At 43.9% G+C, this 20,670-nt stretch overlaps 1 protein-coding gene across 7 annotated transcripts in view; it reads right to left on the reverse strand.

Moving 5' to 3' along the window:
• The window catches only part of LOC137436820 (uncharacterized), an 86,981-nt gene that overhangs the window by 44,953 nt on the left and 21,358 nt on the right, over positions 1–20,670 (reverse strand). For 4 of the 7 annotated variants that reach the window (XM_078786411.1, XM_078786419.1, XM_068130989.2 and 1 more), the window contains exons 3-5: positions 13,438–13,542; positions 7,482–7,598; positions 4,973–5,164 (exon numbers count right to left, since the gene is read on the reverse strand). In XM_078786411.1, coding sequence (XP_078642537.1) covers positions 4,973–5,164; positions 7,482–7,598; positions 13,438–13,542 — 414 coding nt within the window. Of the gene's footprint in view, positions 1–4,972; positions 5,165–7,481; positions 7,602–13,437; positions 13,543–20,670 lie in introns of all 7 variants that reach the window. The other 3 variants (XM_068130998.2, XM_068130962.2, XM_068130971.2) reach the window with 1 other exon arrangement.

The following is a 20,670-nucleotide window of genomic DNA, read 5'->3' on the forward strand; positions in this document are numbered from 1 at the left end:
AAGAGAACACTCCGACAGAGCATAATTTTTGTTCTTCGTTCAGATACTGCAGGACTCACTGCGTTGCCCTGATGAGCCCCAAAAGGGCGAAACCAGGTCGGTAACTGAGTTTTACATACACTTTTCTTTTTCTTTTTTTTTTGTATACTGAATCGAGGCTCGTGAAAGAGCTAACATTTATTTCACTAACAAATCAACCAGACAAACAAAATATACAAAAAGAGGGAGCGGAAGACAAGATGGGGAGAGAAGGGGAAGCACACAACCACAACATTTGAGAGCAGGGAGAAGTGTGGGAGGGAGAGGGCTTGGGGCCAGGAGGCATGGGAAGGGGGGGGGGGGGGGGGAGAGGTATAAAACACAAGGGGACCGAAATTAGCAGGGGTAGAAAAGATCAAGGTTTTGGATGGGGGAGGATAAGAGATGGTGGTGAACAGCTGTTTTAAAGACCTGAAGGGTGGAGTGGGATTGAAGAGAGTGAGGGAGTTTGTTCCAGAGGCGGGAGAAAAGAGGAATGAAGGAGTGAAGGTGAGCAGAAAGTCTTGATTTTGGCAGTTTAACCATAAGAGGGTTGCAGGCAGATCTTGTGCGACCTGTAGGAATATTTGGGGGACAGAGCCCAGAGAGGGCTGGGGGGGGGGCAAGGCCAGAGAGGAGTCGGTAGAAGACGGAAAGACCACCAACCTGCCTGCGGTGAGTGAGTGAAAGGCCCTTGGAGTTAGCTTCATCGCGGGAGATTCCAATGATTCTGAACGCTTTGGTTTCAACAGCGTGAAGACGGGCTAGGTGTGAGGCAGGAGCACCAGACCAGAGGGGAGAGCAGTATTCCATAGAGCTGCGGATGAAAGCCTTGTATGTGGTGAGGAGCTCAGGTGTGCCAAGGAAGGACTTCGCACGACGGAGGATGCCCAGTCGGCGACTGGCTTTGGAGGCCAGATTTGAAATGTGGTTTTCCCCGGAAAGATCATGGCAAATAGTGAGACCCAAAAGCTTGAGTGACAGAACTTCTTGGAGAGGATTATTCAGAAAGTGGATGGGAGGGTTTTCCAGTCGGTCTTTTCGGAGAGACATCGTAAGAGTGTGAGATTTATCAGGATTGAAAGACATGTTCCATTTGTTTGCCCAGTCTGTGATTTTGTCCAGGTCTGCAGAGAGTGAGGAGGCTGCAGACTGCCGATCTGAGGGATGAGGAATGGAGCGACAGAGAGTAGAGTCGTCAGCAAAGAGATAGAGAGGATTTTCAAGAGAGTCAGAGAGATCATTGATGAAGACCAGAAAAAGCACAGGGCCCAGAACACTACCTTGGGGAACTCCAGCCTGAACAGGAAGAGGAGGTGAGAGAAACCCATTCAGGGCCACACGTTGACTACGACCAGAGAGGAAGTCCGCCAGCCATGCGTGGAGATTTCCATGGATACCAAAGGAGGAGAGTTTGGTGAGCAGAGCAGGGTGCCAGACCGTATCGAAGGCACGTGAAATGTCAAGGGAGACGGCTCTAATTTCCTGTTTGGCATTGAGGACCTCCATCCATTGTTGAGAAAGCAGAAGCAGCATGTCCAGAGTAGAGTGACCAGGTCTGAAACCAAATTGATGATCAGAGATCAAGCCATTGGAGAAGAGGAAAGATTTCATATCTGAAGCAATGATTGATTCCATGACTTTGCTGATAATTGGGAGAAGGCTGATTGGTCTGTAGTTGCTGGGATCTGTTTTTGCACCTTTTTTGTGCAAAGCGGTGATGTTGGCTGATTTCCAAGCAGATGGCAGATGACCTTGAGCAAAAGAGAGGGTGAAGAGAACAGAAAGAGGGAGTGAAAGAGCGGAAGCACATGATTTTAGGACCCGTGGGCTGATGCCGTCAGGACCAGTTGCAGAATCAGAGTCGAGGGTTGACAGAAACTTTTCCACCTTGTCAGGAGGAAAGGACACAGAGTCCAGGAGCAGCTGGGTACGACTGGGTACGGTGGGTACAGAGAGGGATGGGTTTGGGACACAAGATTTAGAGGCAAACACAGAGTTGAGGCATTCAGCTTTTTCACGTGCGGAGTAAGCCGTTTGAGGTGAGGGAGGGGATGGAGGGGGAACAAACACCAGAAACAGATTTGACCAGACGCCACCAGGATTTGGAAGAGGGAGACAGATAAGAGAGTTCGGTCTTGAGAACTGTGAGATATTGTTTCCTGGCCGTTGGATTTGCTTTCCAGGAGACGAAAGCAAGTTGTTTCAGGGCAACAGCCTCACCACAAGAATCCGTGTACCATGGACGGGAGGAAGGGTATGACAACTGAAGACGAGATGGGATAAATCTGTGCATGAGAGAGAGCAATTTACTTTGAAAGAATTCCCAGGATGAGTTGATGTCAGAGGCGGTAGAGATGGGAGACCAGTCCAGATGATTGATGGCTACTTGAAGACCGTGCCAGTTGGCCTGAGTGAAATGCCAGACTCGTCGACGCTGAGGAGGCTCTCTGAGAATGGTCAGAGAGATGTCCACTTTGACAAGCACATGATCAGATGAGCCGATTGGAGCAGAAGAAGAGCAGCAGACATTTTCAGGGAAGTTTGTCATAACCAAATCCAGAAGAGAAGATGCTCCGTTGACTGAGATCCGGGTCGGGAAATTGACAGATTGTGTCAGTCCCAGTGAGTCGCAGAGGTCCTTTGCTGAAGAGCCATGGCTGGTGAGAGAGGTACCCACACCCAGCCAACTGGCATGGTGACCATTGAAATCACCACATATGAGGAAGAGAGAGTTGGGATGGGTAGATAGAAGTTGGTCCATATTATCAGACAGCGAGATGTAGATGGAGTCATCGCTGTTTGGTGGACGGTACAACACACATATGAACAAAAGGTGGGAGAGAAGGGGAAGCCGTAGCCAAAGGTATTCCTGGGGGTGAGGTGGAGAGAGGGCAGTGGAGGGCGAGTGAGGAAGAGAGTTTTTTATAAAGATAGCAACCCCACCTCCAGGACGAGGCTCAGGTCTATCATACCGGAGGAGGGAGTAACCTGGGAGAGATACCAAGGCATCAGAGACATCATGAAGGAGGAAAGTTTCTGTTAAGCAGATCACATCTGGTTTGTCAGAAGCAACCTGTATGGAGAGATCGGTCAAGTTTGAGCGAAGGCCCCGGATGTTTGAGGTCCATACCGTTAATGAAGAGGAAGGGGGAGCATCGGGTCCAGAACAGGGGGGGGAGGGGTGGGTAAGATGTGGAAGAGGAGGAAGAGGTATGGAGAGCTGTTGAAGGTGTGTCAGAGATTTCAGAATAGCTTGGAGAAAGGGAAGAATGGGGCGGACAAAAGGTTTGATGGAGATTGGGTGAGGCACAGTGAGGTGTTATTTGAGGAGGGGGAAGAGCGAGGCAGAAGGTTGGGGGAGATGAAGGTGAAAGTTGGAAGGGGGAAGAAACAGGGAGGATGCTTTGAGGAGGAGGGGTGAGAGGGGAGAGGGCGCTCAAGAGGGCACTTATGACAGTATCTGAACTAAGATCAAAAATTATGCTCTGTCGGAGGGGAATGCGGGTTGGCATTTGCCGTTTCAGGGAACTGTGCAGCTCTCATGTCTAAGTAGTCTTTGATTTTTTAGCATTTTTACTTCTGTGTGTAGATGCTCGATGGGTGTTGTTAATGTGCAACCTGTGATGATGTGAAGGGTTTTGTTTTGTATGGTCTGCAGGGTGTTGAGATGTGTGTTAGATGGGCTGGAGGCCCAAGATGAGCTGGCATAGTCAATGACTGATCGGATATACTGTTTTGTTTGTATGTTGGTGATGTTGTTTCTTTGTGGTGTCCAAAGTCGGTGCCTGTGAGGTGCCCCAAGTGTGTTCAGCCTGGGTGTGCATTTTTTTTTTTTTATGTTTGTGATGTGATCTGAGAACGACATGGATGTATTTAAAAGTGATGCTGAGTATTTTTATTTGGAGTGTGTGTGGAATTGGGGTTTTGTTCAGTATGATGTGTGGTGCAGCGCTATTATGCAGCGTTAGAAGAGTGACTGTTGATTTTGAGGGGGCTACGTTTAGTCTGTTGATGGTGAGCCAGGTTTGTGGGGTGCTGAGGAAGGGTTGAAGTTGTGCTGTGGCAGTGTTGATGTTGCTATGAGTAGTGGTGACCAGATCATCTAATTAGACTAGATTCGAGTAGATACCTGGGCACATTAATTTGTTTATAGTGCAACAGCTACAGCGCAACCACACTGAGATAACGAACAGAGAGACCTGGTGTCAAATAATCTCCAAGAAGACCAGACCACACTTGCTTTGTATACAAAAACCTAACCATGAGAACCCATTGGGATCCAGTTAGGGTAATGCTGTTAATGTACCAAGATTAACCCACTCAGACAGAGCCACTGCATATAGCATAACTTCCCTCCCAAGTCATGTCATCAAGAAGACGCAAGGCCAGGAGAACTGGAAATGGCACAAGAACTCTGTGCATCAGCATGCAGTCAGCTATGTGGCCTCCACTTAACAATCTATCCCTCTCAAAATCTTTCATTGGTTGCAACTGGGACTTGTCCTTTCTTTCGTATTTCCCGGTGTTTTCAATAAAGAAAAAAAGTTGCTGAGCCTCGGTCTGGTGGTCTACAAAATGGATTTATGATGAAGGAACATCCCTGTTAAGAAAGTGGGTAATAGACAACATCGACTTAATGGTTTCAACGCTTACATCGTCCCCAACCTAACATGACTGACAAGAGCCCCAAACAGCTGGATTTGAAAGATATTTTCACACTGATATTTACACCACTGGTCAACCGGACCAGCCATTTGGGACATTTGGTGATCCTTAGGTATTGTGACTGGCTTCAGGTCTGCAGACCAGCACCAAGATCGAAACCTGTATGAATGCCTGAGAAGTTCCAACGCGTGCTGCATGCCTAGTTTGTTTCGGTTTTAATGGAAATAGGCATTTTCTCATGCTGTAGTAATGTGCTATTGAAGACGTGTGGGGAGAAATTCCTCACCAGCATATGTAGGGAACTGCACGGTGTCCGATGGAAGAACAGTGGGACGAGTTTCCGCATCGTTCCGTGTGTTCGGCGAATACTCAAGAGCCTCCGAGTGTGCTCTTCTCCCCCATTCAAGAGATTCCTCATCTCTCTCTGTCTCATTCTTCATGCCCAGTGAAGTTTTCACCGGCCAGTTGGTAGATTGACCTGGGCAAAGGTTTAAAGAAATAAAAAAATATATTTAAATGGCAAATGTAACTTGAGCGGATTCATTAAGGATTATTTAACTATTGCAAAGAATTAACATTTCAAAATAACTACACCGAAATGTCATCTGAATAAAAACAAAAACATCTTGCTTTACAATCCCAAAATCACAAACACCAACACCAAAATATAAAAGAATTTAGTCAAGGAAGAATCAGAGCTGTGAGAACAAATAATCTCTGACTTGAAACGATTGGCAATTTAAACCTGATAAAGTGACAACAGATGCATTCAAAAAATACAAAGCACATATGCTGTTGTGGTAATGACAACCTCCTACTCACTTCCATCGTCGGCCAACATTTAAAATTACCCTATGCAAAATATGTGCCAGCTGACTAATTAGCATCACTTAAATAGGGATAGACAAAGAACACCAAAACCTGGGGAGGAGATTTAGCCAATCACACCTGTACCACGTCCTCACTGAATGAGTCACACCAGCAGGTTGTTAATACCTGATTAAACTGTTGGGCAATTGGGCTCAGATACCAGATTAACAGCCCACTCGAACATCCACAACAATAATGCAGAAAGGACAGCCACTTTTTTTTCTTCATCCTTTCCTTCATTTTCTCCCCAAGCTCCATTATTCTGTCCATTCTCACCGAACTTACCTTATAATAATAATAATAATAATAATAACAATAATAATAATAACAATAATAATAATAATAATAATAATAATCTAACCATAACATTTAAAATAGGAAAAACATTAAGTATTGTTATTTTTTTTTAACATAGCAGTTGCATGTTTGACAAACTTTCCAGTTGGTGGAAGAGGGAAAAAGAGGGAAAGAAGGGAAGAGGGAAGAAGAGGGAAAAAGCCAAGTACAGATTAGCGGGAGAAAAATACACAAACTAGAATGGCACTCTTCACCTTCGCGAAGTCGACCAATATGCCTCCGCCTACATTATTACATCATTATGCATATTTGTAAAAAAAAGTTTGATTTAAATCCCCTTTAGCTGTGCTCAAGTGTCACATTTTTATGTGACATGACCTCTGTCCTTTGATCTTTGACAACAAAATCTAATCAGTTCATCTTTGTATCATAATATATAGTTAGACGTCAACATTCACGGGTTCCGCATATTCACGGTTCATAACATGTGACCTGCTTCTACATTTGCATATTCGCGGTTAAAAAAAAAAATATATATTTATTTTTTATACATCAGCACTGGTATCCTATATCCACCACCACTGATATTAATTTATCCCATCTCGTCTTCAATTATCTTGCCCATCCTCCCACTCTTCGTACTCTGAATCCTGTGGTGAGGCAGTTGCTTTAAAACAACTTGCATTCTCCTCCTGGAAGGCAGATCCAACTGAAGACAAACTCAGATAATTCCACAAAGCTCACAACAAGTGTGTCTCTACTCTCTGGAGAGCCAGAAAACAACATCTGTCCAATCTCAAGAATGTGCTTTCAAACTTGTCTCCCTCCTATAAAACCTAGTGGTGCCTTGTCAAGGTGGTGCCTTGCCAATACTTGCACCCTCTGCTTTCTCTGTGCTTTGTAACCCTCAGGTTTCTACAGGACGCACACGGTACAGCAACAACCCCCTCCTCGTGAAACTGCCTAAATCCAGAAAAACTGCTCACCTCCACTCATTTATTCCTCTTTTTTCCTGCCTGTGGAACCACCTGCCATACTCGCTTCAATCCCAGTGTTCCCTCCAAGTCCTCAAGCTGTTCACCACCATCTCAAGTCAATCTCCCCTCCCCCCCCCCCCCCCCCGCCCCCATCCAATATCATGACATTTTCTACCCACGTGATGGAAAAACAAGTGCCAGCTGACCCTCCCCAAGTTTCCAGTTTTTTCAGGATGTTTTTATTATTACATATTATTACATATCCATCCTTTTCACCCTCTGGGTCCTCGCCTTGCCCTCATTGTTCTCCACATCTGTCATCCCTCCAAGTCTCCCTCTACTTTGGCCCTCAACTATAATGCTGGTGCCCCCCCCCCCCCCCCCTTCCCTTGGTCTTTTCATTCTGTTATGTCATGGTTCGTTCTGTGTCCTAGCTCATTCACAAGCCTTGACTACATACAAAAAAGTCATAGCTTCAATCCTTGACACCACAAGTGTACATTTATTACACTGGACATGTGTTCCGAAACATTCCACTGATGTGTGATCACATAGCCTCTCCACTGATTTAGGATGAAGCATGCAGCATAATTTTGAAAACACACCTGATGAGGTAATCAAGAAAAATGGGAAATACTTTCTCCAACACACCTTCTGACGAAATGACCTCTCCTTCCACCTTAACTTCCCTCCACATGTCCCTGTTCGCGTCATCTGTAGCGTCTTCCCACAAAGCTTCTTTTTCATTCCAATGGCCTTCACCACCACCTGCTAGAATAGATAAAATGGGTTGGAGATCATTGCAAACTTTGCAAGATGCCATAAGAAATTAAAGAGTGGAGACCAGGTGTTTGCTTCAACTGCAAGCATAGGGTTCACCCCAGGCAATTATAGCATATTGTTGGTGGGATGTGTTATCATTGCAGGCCGATATGCTTTATTTATAACCGATACACTGTGATACCTCAAATGGCCTCTAAAGGTGGTTTACACTGTGATACCTCAATAATTTCCAATACACTTCATTAATGGGTGGTGTAATAAATTTAATAAATTGTTTTGGAGCACTTACTTCGTATGCTGACTGGCATACGAATGCTTACTTCGTATGTTCACTCTTAACCTTATTTTTCACTGTGCATAATCATTTTTTGTGAAACTTTGTTTTCCTTCCTGTGTACAAGCAGCTCAAACATTATTTTCTAATTGCAACCAATCCAGAAAAAGGCTGCAATTGAAACAGAGTGATAGGAAATAAATTTATTTATTATTAGGCAAATCAATAGTAGGGAAATCAGAAAAATCAAACAAATAAAAGGAACTTTGATATCGGAGGCCTTACTTTATTTCACTGGAGTAACTAAACAGTAACAGGGACATCACCAGGAATTGTATTCATTTTTTAAAACACCCACTTCCCGTGGGAGCGGCCAAGGGGATGGGGGTTGTGCATATGTACTCGTGCTGGGCCGATATTGAAATAGCTAATCAGACATCCGATATCACTACTATCAGATATATGTCAGATAGATATCGGCTGATATCAGACTACGTTCATGAAAGAGCAATGTTCTTTCGATGAATAACTGGAGTAATCCAACTATGTCACCAATATGCCTCCGCGTAGTCCCTGCGCATGACAATGGGTAGATTCCCTCATTCACTGTCCTAAAAATAAACAAGTTTGATTTAAATCCTTGAAGCTGTTCTTAATGTATCACATTTTTACCAGACATTGCAGGTTTCACATCGATCGGTGAAGTGGTTTCAGAGAAGGGATTATTATTAAATATCGGCTTTCAAGCTAATATGGCTGCCAAACCACGCGACATATGATCTTTAAAAAATGTACACTCTGCATATGTATGGGAAGCGGCTCACATTTGTGAAGTTTTGTGTTTGTTTTGTCTATCCAAGATGGCTGCAAAATCATGTGATCTACGACGTCATCCTTTCAAACTATATGCAACAATGGTGTTGGATGGCATTTGTAAAAGTTCACATCGATAGGGTAAGAAGTTTCAGAGATATAATTATTTAATATTTTCCTTCAATCCAATTTGGCTGCCACACCATGTGACCAATGACGTTTTCGAGATTAACTTTTAATTATCAAGCCTAGTCAATGACACACAAAGTTTCAAGTCAATCAATTTGGTGGTTTGGGAGAATATGCTTTTTTAAAGGTTTTAGGTTCAATCCAAAATGGCTGCCAAACCATGTGACCTATGATGTCAAAAATTTAATATTTCAATACAAATTTGTCATAGATCATATGCATGCAATTTAAGGTGTTTAGGATAAGGCATTCAATGAAAACATTTATGGCTGATATACAACTTCACCGATGATGTCATCATGCTTTTGTTCCCCATTGGGAGTACTTGACAATGTGCCAAGTTTCATTTTTTTTCCATTCAGCGGTTTCTGAAAAACATTTTTTTTTTAATATGCATTTAATCCAAGATGGCTGCCATACCATGTGACCTATGACGTCACAATTATCATAAAAACATTCTGCATGGGTGTCACTCCTACCCTGAAAATTTCGTCTCAATCGGACATGTGGTTGCTGAGAAAAACGAGGTTTAACATGTACGGACGGACAACCCGAAAACATAATGCGTCCGGCCACCTTCGGGGGCAGAGGCAAAAAAAGTATTACTTTCTTGTCGAAGTATCATCGGTCACTCTTATTCATTTATGTAAAATATTGGCTGCATGAAAACAAACACAAGTGAATCTGAAATGTTAACTCTTTAAAACGCACACAGGTAACATCTCTTTGATACATACGTTTAAAATGGTATAGGAGAGGCATCGTAGCATGTTTATTTTTTACCTGCGACATGTCGCAGTCGACAAGAGATTTGGTTTGCTGTTGACAATTGTTGGGGTTCTTGTTGGAGGTCGATTTTTGAAATGTGCACCCATTAGTCGGAAACCTGCTGGACCACACCTACATCTGTCACTTGACTCCACCCACCATAGTGTAGAGACAAAATGATATAGGCGCTGTCTTGTTTCCATGTGGGCCTAGCACATTAGACCTGTATAGGCCTCTGCTGATTATACACTGTCTGGCTTTGTTGCATCAGATTTCCATTGGCTTTGTTTGGGTCGAGTGTTTAATTCTTAGTAAGGTTTAATCAAACATGTACGCCCATCCCTAAAAAAAATAGTTATGTAATTTTTGAATGGCGCAACATACGCAGATTAAATGAGCGTTTACCATTTGGCCCATAACGGGATTTTTTATGCCAATTCAGTCGCACTTCATGGCAAATCCCGTACCTCGAATGACCATGTACAGGTTTTTAATGAACAAAAGGTTTATTACCATAGAGAGAGCGCAGGAGGATGGGAGAGAGAGAGAGTGAGAGTGAGAGTGAGAGTGAGAGTGAGAGAGAGAAAGAGAGAGAGAGAAAGAGAGAGAGAGAAAGAGAGTGAGAAAGAGAGAGAGAGTGAGAGAGTGAGAGTGAGAGTGAGAGTGAGAGAGAGAGTGAGAGAAAGAGAGTGAGAAAGAGAGAGAGAGAGAGAGAGAGAGAGAAAGAGAGAGAGAAAGAGAGTGAGAAAGAGAGAGAGAAAGAGAGAGAGAAAGAGAGAGAGAAAGAGAGTGAGAGTGAGAGTGAGAGTGAGAGAGAGAGAAAGAGAGTGAGAAAGAGAGTGAAAAAGAGAGAGAGAAAGAGAGTGAGAAAGAGTGAGAAAGAGAGTGAGAAAGAGAGTGAGAAAGAGAGTGAGAAAGAGAGTGAGAAGGAGAGTGAGAAGGAGAGTGAGAAGGAGAGTGAGAAGGAGAGTGAGAAGGAGAGTGCAAAGGAGAGTGAGAAGGAGAGTGAGAAGGAAAGTGAGAAAGAGAGTGAGAAAGAGAGTGAGAAAGAGAGTGAGAACGAGAGTGAGAACGAGAGTGAGAACGAGAGTGAGAACGAGAGTGAGAGAACGAGAGAGAGAGAGAACGAGAGAGAGAACGAGAGAGAGAACGAGAGAGAGAACGAGAGAGAGAACGAGAACGAGAACGAGAACGAGAGAGAGAGAGAGAGAGAGAGAGAGAAAGAGAAAGAGAGAGAGAGAGAGAGAGAGAGAGAGAGAGTGACATACACACACGACAAAACTGAGGTGACAGATATAAAATAAATCACAATTAATTTTCTCTTCCTTCCTTCCTTTGGTTGTAATCCCCAGATGTGGGTCCTTCCTTTTGTGCAAGTGCTGCTTCCTAAGGATGAAGATTACCGCACTACGAATTAAGTTACTAAGCAGCTAGCTATCGCTTGCCAAACCGAATTAAGTAACTGAAAATAAATTTAAATACATTTTAAACGGTTTCAAATGGAGTGCTTGCTTGAATGCTGAAGCCACTTGGAGAGCGAGCACTCCATAAGAAACTTGGTAACTGAACAAACCCCTGATGGTCTTGAGGCCCGTGTCTGGATCTATTGTAATTTATATACCCCAGAGAGGATAATAATATGACCCTTTCTTCTGCTCCTGTTCGGACTGGGTGTACTAGTTACCTGAAACCAGACAAAGCTGTCCGTCAGACTCGTAACTGATATTGAACCAAACCGTGAAGACCCTCGGAGATTAATTGCATAATACTGTCGTGTGATTCCCTCCTAGTTAACACCAGGAGAGTCACGGATGGCCAAGAGCAAGCTTTTAACTCTGAAGGCAATGATCAAATGCGGATTTTACTATATATGTGCGGGAGGAAGAAAGAAGAAGAGGAAGCTGACGAGCTTACCTGTGGTCCCGCCGCAGTCCTCAAACCTGCCGAAAATAAACTCAAACAAAGACCGGATTTAAAATGTACAAAAAAATAACGAAGGGGTTTATTAAACGGAATGCCGGTAATACAAAATAAAACACGTGATAATAAATAATGTTCCTAAATGGGACATCACCCACACCAGACTTGAACACAGACGAAGGGAAAGGAAAACAAAATAATTGTGTGGTGTGTAACTTAGCTCCGATCACTGGTGAGGTCTCGTCAGTGTCGTCAAAATCATCCGGGGAGCTGGCGACGTTGTGCGCGAAGCGTTTGCATTGGCGTGAAACAGGCCTCACTAGGCCTCGATGAAGGCCTCCGCGTGAGGCGAACGGGCCGCGTGCAGGGCACTCCTCCAGCCGTGCCTGGCTTCGTCCACCCGTCCTCTGCACGGAGAACCGCAGTTCCCGGTGGCGTCTCCGAACATGGTCGGTCCAAGCACGTCCTGGAGCCCTTCGTCCACGCACAACTGTCTTCCCCCAGAGTCCGGAACCAAGAGAGAGAGTCGATTGCAGAGGAAGGTGTGAGGGGTAAGCGAGAGAGAAGGCAAGAGCGGAGGGTCAGAGAGAAAATGTCGGTCCTCGAGTTCTTTTAACGTCCGGTCTTGACGTCATCAGCGCTTCTCCACCAATCAGAGTGCCGCTTCTTGCTCGCCTCTGATGTCATCAGTGGTCCTTGCCAATCGGCGCCCTGCTTCCTCCTCGGCCTTCCCTCCACCAATCAGCGGGTAGCTTCTTGCTCCGCCCTGTCCAATCACGAGTCCCTTCTTACCCCGGCCTTCCCGTTGGTCAACTCCCGCCCAATCACTGTCCTTCTGGGCGTGGCTCTCGGCCTGCCCGAGCGATGTGTGCCTGCCAAGTCGGGGTTGTCAGCCCAAGTGCGTCGTCGGGGTTGTCAGCCCAAGTGCGTCATCTGGGTTCCGGTTAGTTTTTATTGTCATGTGTGGTTTAATTAATGGGCATTTCCTCACTAGTGTTTATGGTGCGGTGCCAAAAGAGATAAAGGATAAATTACTGAGGTTTGACGAACAGGGGAATTAACATAATCCCTATACTAGTCAATATGCCCCATTCATCGTAATGGAGACGAAGATACACCTTACTCCGACATTCGGCTAAACAAAAATTACATGGTGATGGTTCTCATCCGACTTCCGGAGCATGATACCTACACAAATCTACCTGACTTTACATATCACTACCCCACAAACATAACAATACCTTCAACAGCAAGGATGAGGAAGTTAAGAGGACAGAGGAGGCAAAAAAAAAGTATATTTTGTGTCGTAGGTTGTGACCACAGTACGGTCATTCGTGTTTTAATCTGTCCTCTCCTATGGAAGAACATTTTGAAGAAGCACAAATTCCTCTAGTTATGCTGAGACTGACAAAGCAAATCGTACTCACAATGACAGCCACCTACCCACAGGGTAGGTCATAATGCGGTGTCATCGATCAGTACCTCCAGTTTCTCAAGGCATTAGGCCACAACGCCAAGAGAGGCTTTGAGTAGATAACCCCAAATGAGCTCTTTCACATGTTTAATAAACCCCATTGCCCATTATTTTTCAAAAGGATTCAGACCACTTCGAAAACTCGGGGGCTAAATGCTCATGCCTCTGTTATAAGAAAACATCTAAAAAAAATAAAAATAATAAAAGAATTCTGCGCAAACCTTGGAATAGCCTTTTGCTACAAATTCAAAATATAATTTCCTCGTGCTATTAAACTTTGCTGCAAGACTTTGCTGCAAGCAGCCAACTGGAAAATACTATGCAGCAAAGACCTTTCCCATCATCACTGTAAATGTGCTGGTTGGCCCATGTGTGTGTGCCATTACCATCCACATTTGCCTCCACATGTCCATCTTCGTTGTTCCGAGCCGGTTCCAAGGAATCACCCAGAGAACGGTCAGTCAGTTCAGGGCCATAGCTCAATGGAATACCTGCAAAATCATAGGGGGGATTTAGCAATCATGAAGTGAAGTGAAGCAAACGTCTTGTGTCTAAAACACAACTTCCTCCAGAAGCTTTTTTATAAAACCTAAAAAAAACATTGCTGCGTGTCACTTACGATTGATGCAATTAAAATACAAGAATGGTTTCAAAATAGAAAAGGAAATCAGTCCCAACGAAAAACAAAACTCACTTTGTTGGGGCAAGATAGTGCAGAGGTACTGCCCGCTAAAGTATGTCACATGCACAATAATCAGGCCGGGTTGTTTAGCAACAGACTTGCCTTCATTTATGGACCACATAAACTTTTAGATAACACCATAATACCAAAATACCTCCGAAGAGTAGTAATCAGGGAAGCAGTTGGAGTATGGTGAACTAACTGCACATAAGTCTGCCAAACAAAAGCAAACTTTATTGCCAAAATGTCAGGCCCGAGTCTTTGTTCTCATAAACTTAAATTGGTTATATATTTATACGTTTTACAACAAATATTGGATATAACACTACTTCAATTTAATGCAAGTGGACCTGTCCAAAATAAAAACTTTTCTTTTGTAGGACATCCAGCACTCGGACACATCCCTCACTGGTTATTATCAACTCATGCTGTGGCCATAGGCCGGCGTGGGTATTGCAATGGTCCAAATGCATGGGTTTGTCAGCAGAATAACTGGATAACAGCATCCAGAATCGCCAAATTTGGTACAGAGCTTCAGGTTTTGAATCGGACGAGCTCACCTTCAAGTGCTCAGGAAAGTAGAAAGGCAATCAGTAGAGTGCATACCCCAGCCAGGCTGTACAGTTTACGTTTTGTATTCCACAGATAGGCTGGATCTGGATACGGACATGAACCAAAATCGAATCGGCTTGTTCTTGTCACATACCCAACGTATCCACCTAGTTTTGTCCGAATCTGTCCATGACTGAGATATCCTGCTCATGGACAGACATGCACAGGGGTGAAAACATAACCTCCGTCCAACTTCGGTGGCGAAGATAAAAAATATTTAATGAAATTTAGTACAGGATTTTTACTCACCACAGCCACGTGATAGTACAGGTTAGTGCCCTCCGGGGCTATTTCCCAAAGAGAAAACAATGGCACAAGTCGTCACCTCCATCAAGTGTGTTCTAGTTACTTCTGCCATCTGCGATGGACGGAGGTTATGTTTTCACCCTTGTCTGTTTCTTTGTGTGCAGGATATCTCAAAATATTGTGGACGGATTCGGACGAAATTTGGTTAGATCCTCCCCAAGTCTAACAGCTCAACGCTCACCTCCATTCTTTCATTCCCCTTTTTCTTGCCGATGGAATAGTCTCCTTTTACCTGTCGTTGCAAGTTCTTCCCCACAGGATTTAAACCCTTTGCCACCTCATTGTCTCTCTCATTTCTACTAACAAGCTCTACTACACCTGCTGAGACATTATTCTCACCCTTTTCCTACAATTTCCTCTTGTACTGCAGGGTTAGGGTTAGGTGTGTGTGTGTGTGTGTGTGTGTGTGTGTGTGTGTGTGTGTGTGTGTGTGTGTGTGTATCATTAAAAAATATCCACCATTTTATTAACTCACAATAGCTGAGGCCTGTTTAGTTAGGCCCGTGGGGTCTTGCTCTCTCTCACAGTTTTTTTTCAACTCTAATTCGATATATCATTTCATTTTTCACAGTCGCCAACATAGTTTTAGACTCAGTGGAAAACAAACGGGAAGAAAATCTGATGAAAGTTTCTGTTTATAGAACGAAATGAATTCTCAAAGGCCTGTAATATAAAGGCCATCGAGTCTCTCTCATGCCTTTATCTCCAATCTAACACCATTTGATTTCATTTGTATCGATGGTTTTGGACTCGGTGTCAGCAATAATTGAGAACATTCATGCACACACGGGAAAATGCAGAGATATATTTTTTAAAAATCGTGCCACAATGTATCATACACCGCCCAACATGACACAGACAGCAACATGTCGACATGTATTAAAAATTCGCTTTTTCTTTTCCATTAAGATATTAGTCAGGTTCAGTATGTCCAGATTTAAAGTTTCGTTGGATTTTTGGGGGGATTTGGAAAACTATATATTTTTGGAAACTATATTGTATAGTCAGTCAGAAAACCAATGTTGCTATTTGCACAGACTCCTGTATGGCGGCCATCTTGGATTTTCACAATTGCCGCCGTAGAACTAATTTTTCTCAATATCTCAGCTTCTAAATAACATAGAGCTTTGATTCTAACGGCTAAACATACATTTTCAAGGGCCCCGAATCCAATGGTAACAAGTTCGATAAGCTAGACATTACCATAGAGCTATGTGGCGGCCATCTTGGATTTTTCAAACTGGCCGCCGTAAACTTGATGTTTCTCAATATCTCAGCTTCTAAACAACATAAAGCTTTGATTCTAACGGCTAAACATACATTTTCAAGGGCCCCGAAACCAATGGTAACAAGTTCGATAAGCTAGACATGACCATAGAGCTCCTATGTGGCGGCCATCTCGGATTTTTCAAACTGGCCGCCATAAAATTGATGTTTCTCAGGATCTCATCTTCTAAATAAGACGGAGCTTTGATTTTACTAAATCCCAAAAACAATCCAACGAAATCTAAAATCTGGACATGCTGAACCTGACTGTGTTGACTGTAATGAGAAATACTATTCTACTGCGAGTGTTTTGCCCTTTGTGGGCCTTTGTGGCATACTGCCAAATAAAACACAGATACTCCTAATGTTCATGAGAACTTAAAATCTGTTTACGGGTGGACAAGCTACTAAAGTAATAAGTATGATCCCCAGGGTACAGCTGAGGAAAATAATTAGTTTACAGCGTGTGTTTTTGTATTATTTATATACTGAGCAATATACCTGATATTGTGGTGATGGTGCTAGTGTATTTGTAGCCTATTATACATCAATATGTCTGTGGTGGTGGTTGTATATATCGGTGACGGTTCCCTTTGCTTTGCTGTCTTTGCAGGTTCTACATGTCACATTATGAGTGAGATGCAACAAGATGGTGAAGGGGCGGGGCAAGCCCAGGAGTCCACGAACTGTAAGCAGTGCATTTTATGCAAGGCTGATGATGTCAAGAAAGGATCCTTGGTGTTAAACCCCAGAATAGATTCCGACCAACATTTATTGAAGACAATAGAAGAAAGGGCCAGTTTGCATGATGGCATCTACGTTCAAGTCCATAAACGACTCCAAAACAGCACAAAAGAAACGCTCTCTACAGAGAAGGCAGTTTGGCATCGCACTAGTTACTCCAGTGCAACTAACAAGAGCGAGATACAACGTGCCAGAGACCGCCATGCGCATGCAGTAACAACTGGACACTATACTGCAAAAAAACGCGGACAGAAGAGAGGAAGCACAGAAATGGACGAGCCAGGCTCATCAACATCTGATGCAACATCCCCGTTCACACGCTCGTGTACAGTGCCACTGGATAAAGAGCAGTGTTTCTTCTGCCAAAAAGATGATGGCCAACTACTCTACCAGGTTAGGACTGAAAATGCTGGTCAAGAGCTTAGAGAGGCTGTAGAGAAGTCCCAAGATGCATTATTGAAAACACGATTCAACACATGTATCTCACCAGGTGATGCACACGCAATTGACCTTCGGTACCACAAATCTTGTTGGAGAAGACATGTGTTCCATGTAGTACGAGACAGACCTAGCGCAAACAGAAGCAGCGCAGACAAAGAACTATTGCTGCAACGGGCAAGTCTGATCGAGATGATCAACCTGATAGATGTCAAAACACAAAACCAAACTTATCTCTCCATGGATGACATTGAAACCACTTATGTCAATATGATTGGCGCAGAACACTTGGAAAAGCATGTACCTACATTCAATAGAAAGTGGCTGAAAGAAAGAATCGTCACTGAGTTGCCAAGCGTGACATCTGTTCTCCAAAAAGACCGAAGAAAATCGGCCATCCTCTACTGTCCAGATGCATGTGAGGAAAGCATGGTTCATTCTGCAATCACAAGTGATGGCGATGACGAGAACAACATGAAGACAATCTACAAAGCAGCACAAGTGATACGGAAGAGCATCGCAGAATTCATTAAGAAGGACCAGGAAGCAAATACCATACAGGTGTCCAGCGATATCAACGATGTTCCGGCTGAACTATACACCATGATCCGCTGGGTAATGGTAGGGCCTGTCGACAAGCTGGAAACTGAGAAGAGGACCAGTGTTGTTGACAGATCAACACTCACTGTGAGTCAGAACATCATGTATGGATTCAAATCCAACAGACAGGTGAAGTACAAACCAAGCAGCGAATCCGCAACATTCAGGCCACCCCATTCAAGAGAAAACCCCCAAGTCCTGGGATTGGCTCTGACTGTCCATCATGACACACGCAACAAAAAGCTGATGTGACTTCTCAATGCACATGGCTACTGTGTTTCGATTGTCCGCGCCCTCCTCATGGAAACTGCTCTTGCCAATGCTGTCGTAGAAAACACCAGGCAGTTTGAAGGTCTGTACGTGCCACCATTCCTGAAAAGGGGAGCCTTTGTGTTCATTGCTGCAGACAACACGGACTTTGCCGAAGATACTCCTGACGGGAAAGGAACCACTCACGCAACGATTACTGCAGTGTACCAGAAGTCAGATGTCCCTGGAGAACCAGTTGCGCAACCTCTGATCATTGGTGATGCACAGAGTCTATCGGTCACTCCATACCATGTAGATGTGCTGCACTGTGACAAGCCGAAACCACAGCTTACGAAGAGAACAGAGGAGTTTGTCATCAACATGGGGGTCTCCAGATCCTATCAACTGACACAACTGGGATGGGTTGTTGCTTCTGCTCTATCCAGGATGAAAGCGAGGGAACACTCCAGCAAGATTCCAGGTTGGGCAGGATACAACTTGCTCTTGTCTGAACGCCAGTCCATGACTCGGGTTGGTGCCTTGCCACTACTTCCAGAGGTGGCGCATGAGTGGCCAACCCTACTGACCGTGATCATGCAAGCCAGTCAGCTAAGGATGTTGGCAGTTGGTGAAGATCATCCCACTGTAATTTCATTTGACATGGCCCTCTACGAGAAGGTGGTGCAACTGCTGGATGCAAGACCTGACTTGAAACGCACAGTCGTTCCCAGACTGGGTGAGCTGCATGTTGTCATGGCGGCTCTCCGAGCCCTCGGAGCCTCCATGGAGAACTCAGGCATTGATGATGCTTGGGTAGAAGCTGATGTCTATGGTCCAGCCACGACGCGGCAAATCCTGAAATGTACACACTACAAGCGGTCTCTCCGTGCCCATATATATTCATATGTAGCACTTTATGAAATGGTTCTGGAGGAGTTCTTGAAGGACAACCCACAAGTAAAGGATGTGTGTTTCGAGGCAACAGAGGGAGTAGAAGCTGCCTGTGCTGAGACGAACAAGTGCACGAAAGCTGAATCTGTAAAACAAGCAAACACCAAACTCCTTCAAGTCTTGACATCTGATGGGGTGGTGACGGCACTCGAGGAGTGGGAAGCACGGAGATCCAAGAATGCAATGTTCAAGTCAATGATGAACTATCTACATCGGGTGGAGACAATCCTGTTATTCGTGGCAGCATCACGGAGTGCTGACCTGGTGCTTCACCTCCAAGCTGGAGAAGAACTGAGCAAGTTATTCTTTGCCATGGACCGGATAAAATACAAGCGGCTCTGGCCCCGATACATCGCAGACATGTATGACCTAAGAACCAATCACCCTAGGACCTGGGAAGAACTAGGAGCTGGCAATCTATCAGTAACCAAGAATGACATCCCGTTTGTATCCATTGGACCAGATCATGCATGTGAACATCTGAACAAGCTGATGAAGATTCACTCTGGACTGATTGGCATCTCTAACAATGCCAATGCTAGACAGAGATTCTTCATGGTTACACCAGAATTATCACGCCTGTCAAAAGACTTCAAGAGTCAGTTATCGAACTAGCTTATCGAACTTGTTACCATTGGATTTGGGGCCCTTGAAAATGTATGTTTAGCCGTTAGAATCAAAGCTCTATGTTATTTAGAAGCTGAGATATTGAGAAAAATTAGTTCTACGGCAGCAATTTTGAAAATCCAAGATGGCCGCCATACAGGAGTCTGTGCAAATAGCAACATTGGTTTTCTGACTGACTATACAATATAGTTTCCAAAAATATATAGTTTTCCAAATCCCCCAAAAATTCCAACGAAATTACATAGTGAACCTGATTATATATTACTTTTCCGTTTGATGACAGTCGTCACAAAAACTTCAACAATGATGCCGACATATATTTCTTCGTTCTTATTTCATTCAACATTATTATCCGGAAGTAAAGGTTCACGTGTCCATTTCAAGTGTGCAAAAACAAACTCTATTTCACGTGTGCATGGACGTGTCATTCACATATGTAAAATAAATAAATTAACAGATGGAAAATTGCTGAGAGATATTTTGTTCGGAGCAATTATACAACGCCCAAAGGAAAATTTTCACCGAGAAACTGAGTGAATTCACCGATATGTCATCGAATTTCACAGAGTTTCGGGAAATTACCGAGAGATATTTCTTCGTTTTTATTTTATTAGTTACCAGCAGAAGTACCCGGCATTGCCGGGCGGAGGGGGTGGGGGGGGGGGGGGGAGGGCACGTACACTTTAAACATGTATACACATGTGGGACGAGGCATATATACATGTGGGACATGTGGGATGTGTGTAGGTGTACGTGTGTGTGTGTGTGTGTGTGTGTGTGTGTATATGTGCATATATATGTGTGTGTGTATGTGTGTGTGTGTGTGTGTGTGCGTGTGTGTGTGTATCGGTGTACATGTGTGTGCGTGTGCACGTGCATGCATATATATGTGTGTGTGTGTGTGTATGTGCATATACAGTCACGTGAAAAAGTAAGTACACCCCATGTAAAGTTTTGACTTTTTCAACATATTTCAACATACAGCTATTTGATCTTCATTTCAACGATATTGATAGATAAAGGTGATATAATATAACAAATATCATGAAACATTTACATTTTGTAGTCTATTGCATAATTTAAATAAACATAACTGCAAATTTCGCATGTGGAAAAAGTAAGTGCACCCTTGGATCTAATAGGT

The sequence above is a fragment of the Myxine glutinosa genome, chromosome 1, assembly GCF_964187855.1.
Source record: "Myxine glutinosa chromosome 1, kmMyxGlut1.1, whole genome shotgun sequence".
In the NCBI taxonomy this organism is placed as follows: domain Eukaryota; kingdom Metazoa; phylum Chordata; class Myxini; order Myxiniformes; family Myxinidae; genus Myxine; species Myxine glutinosa.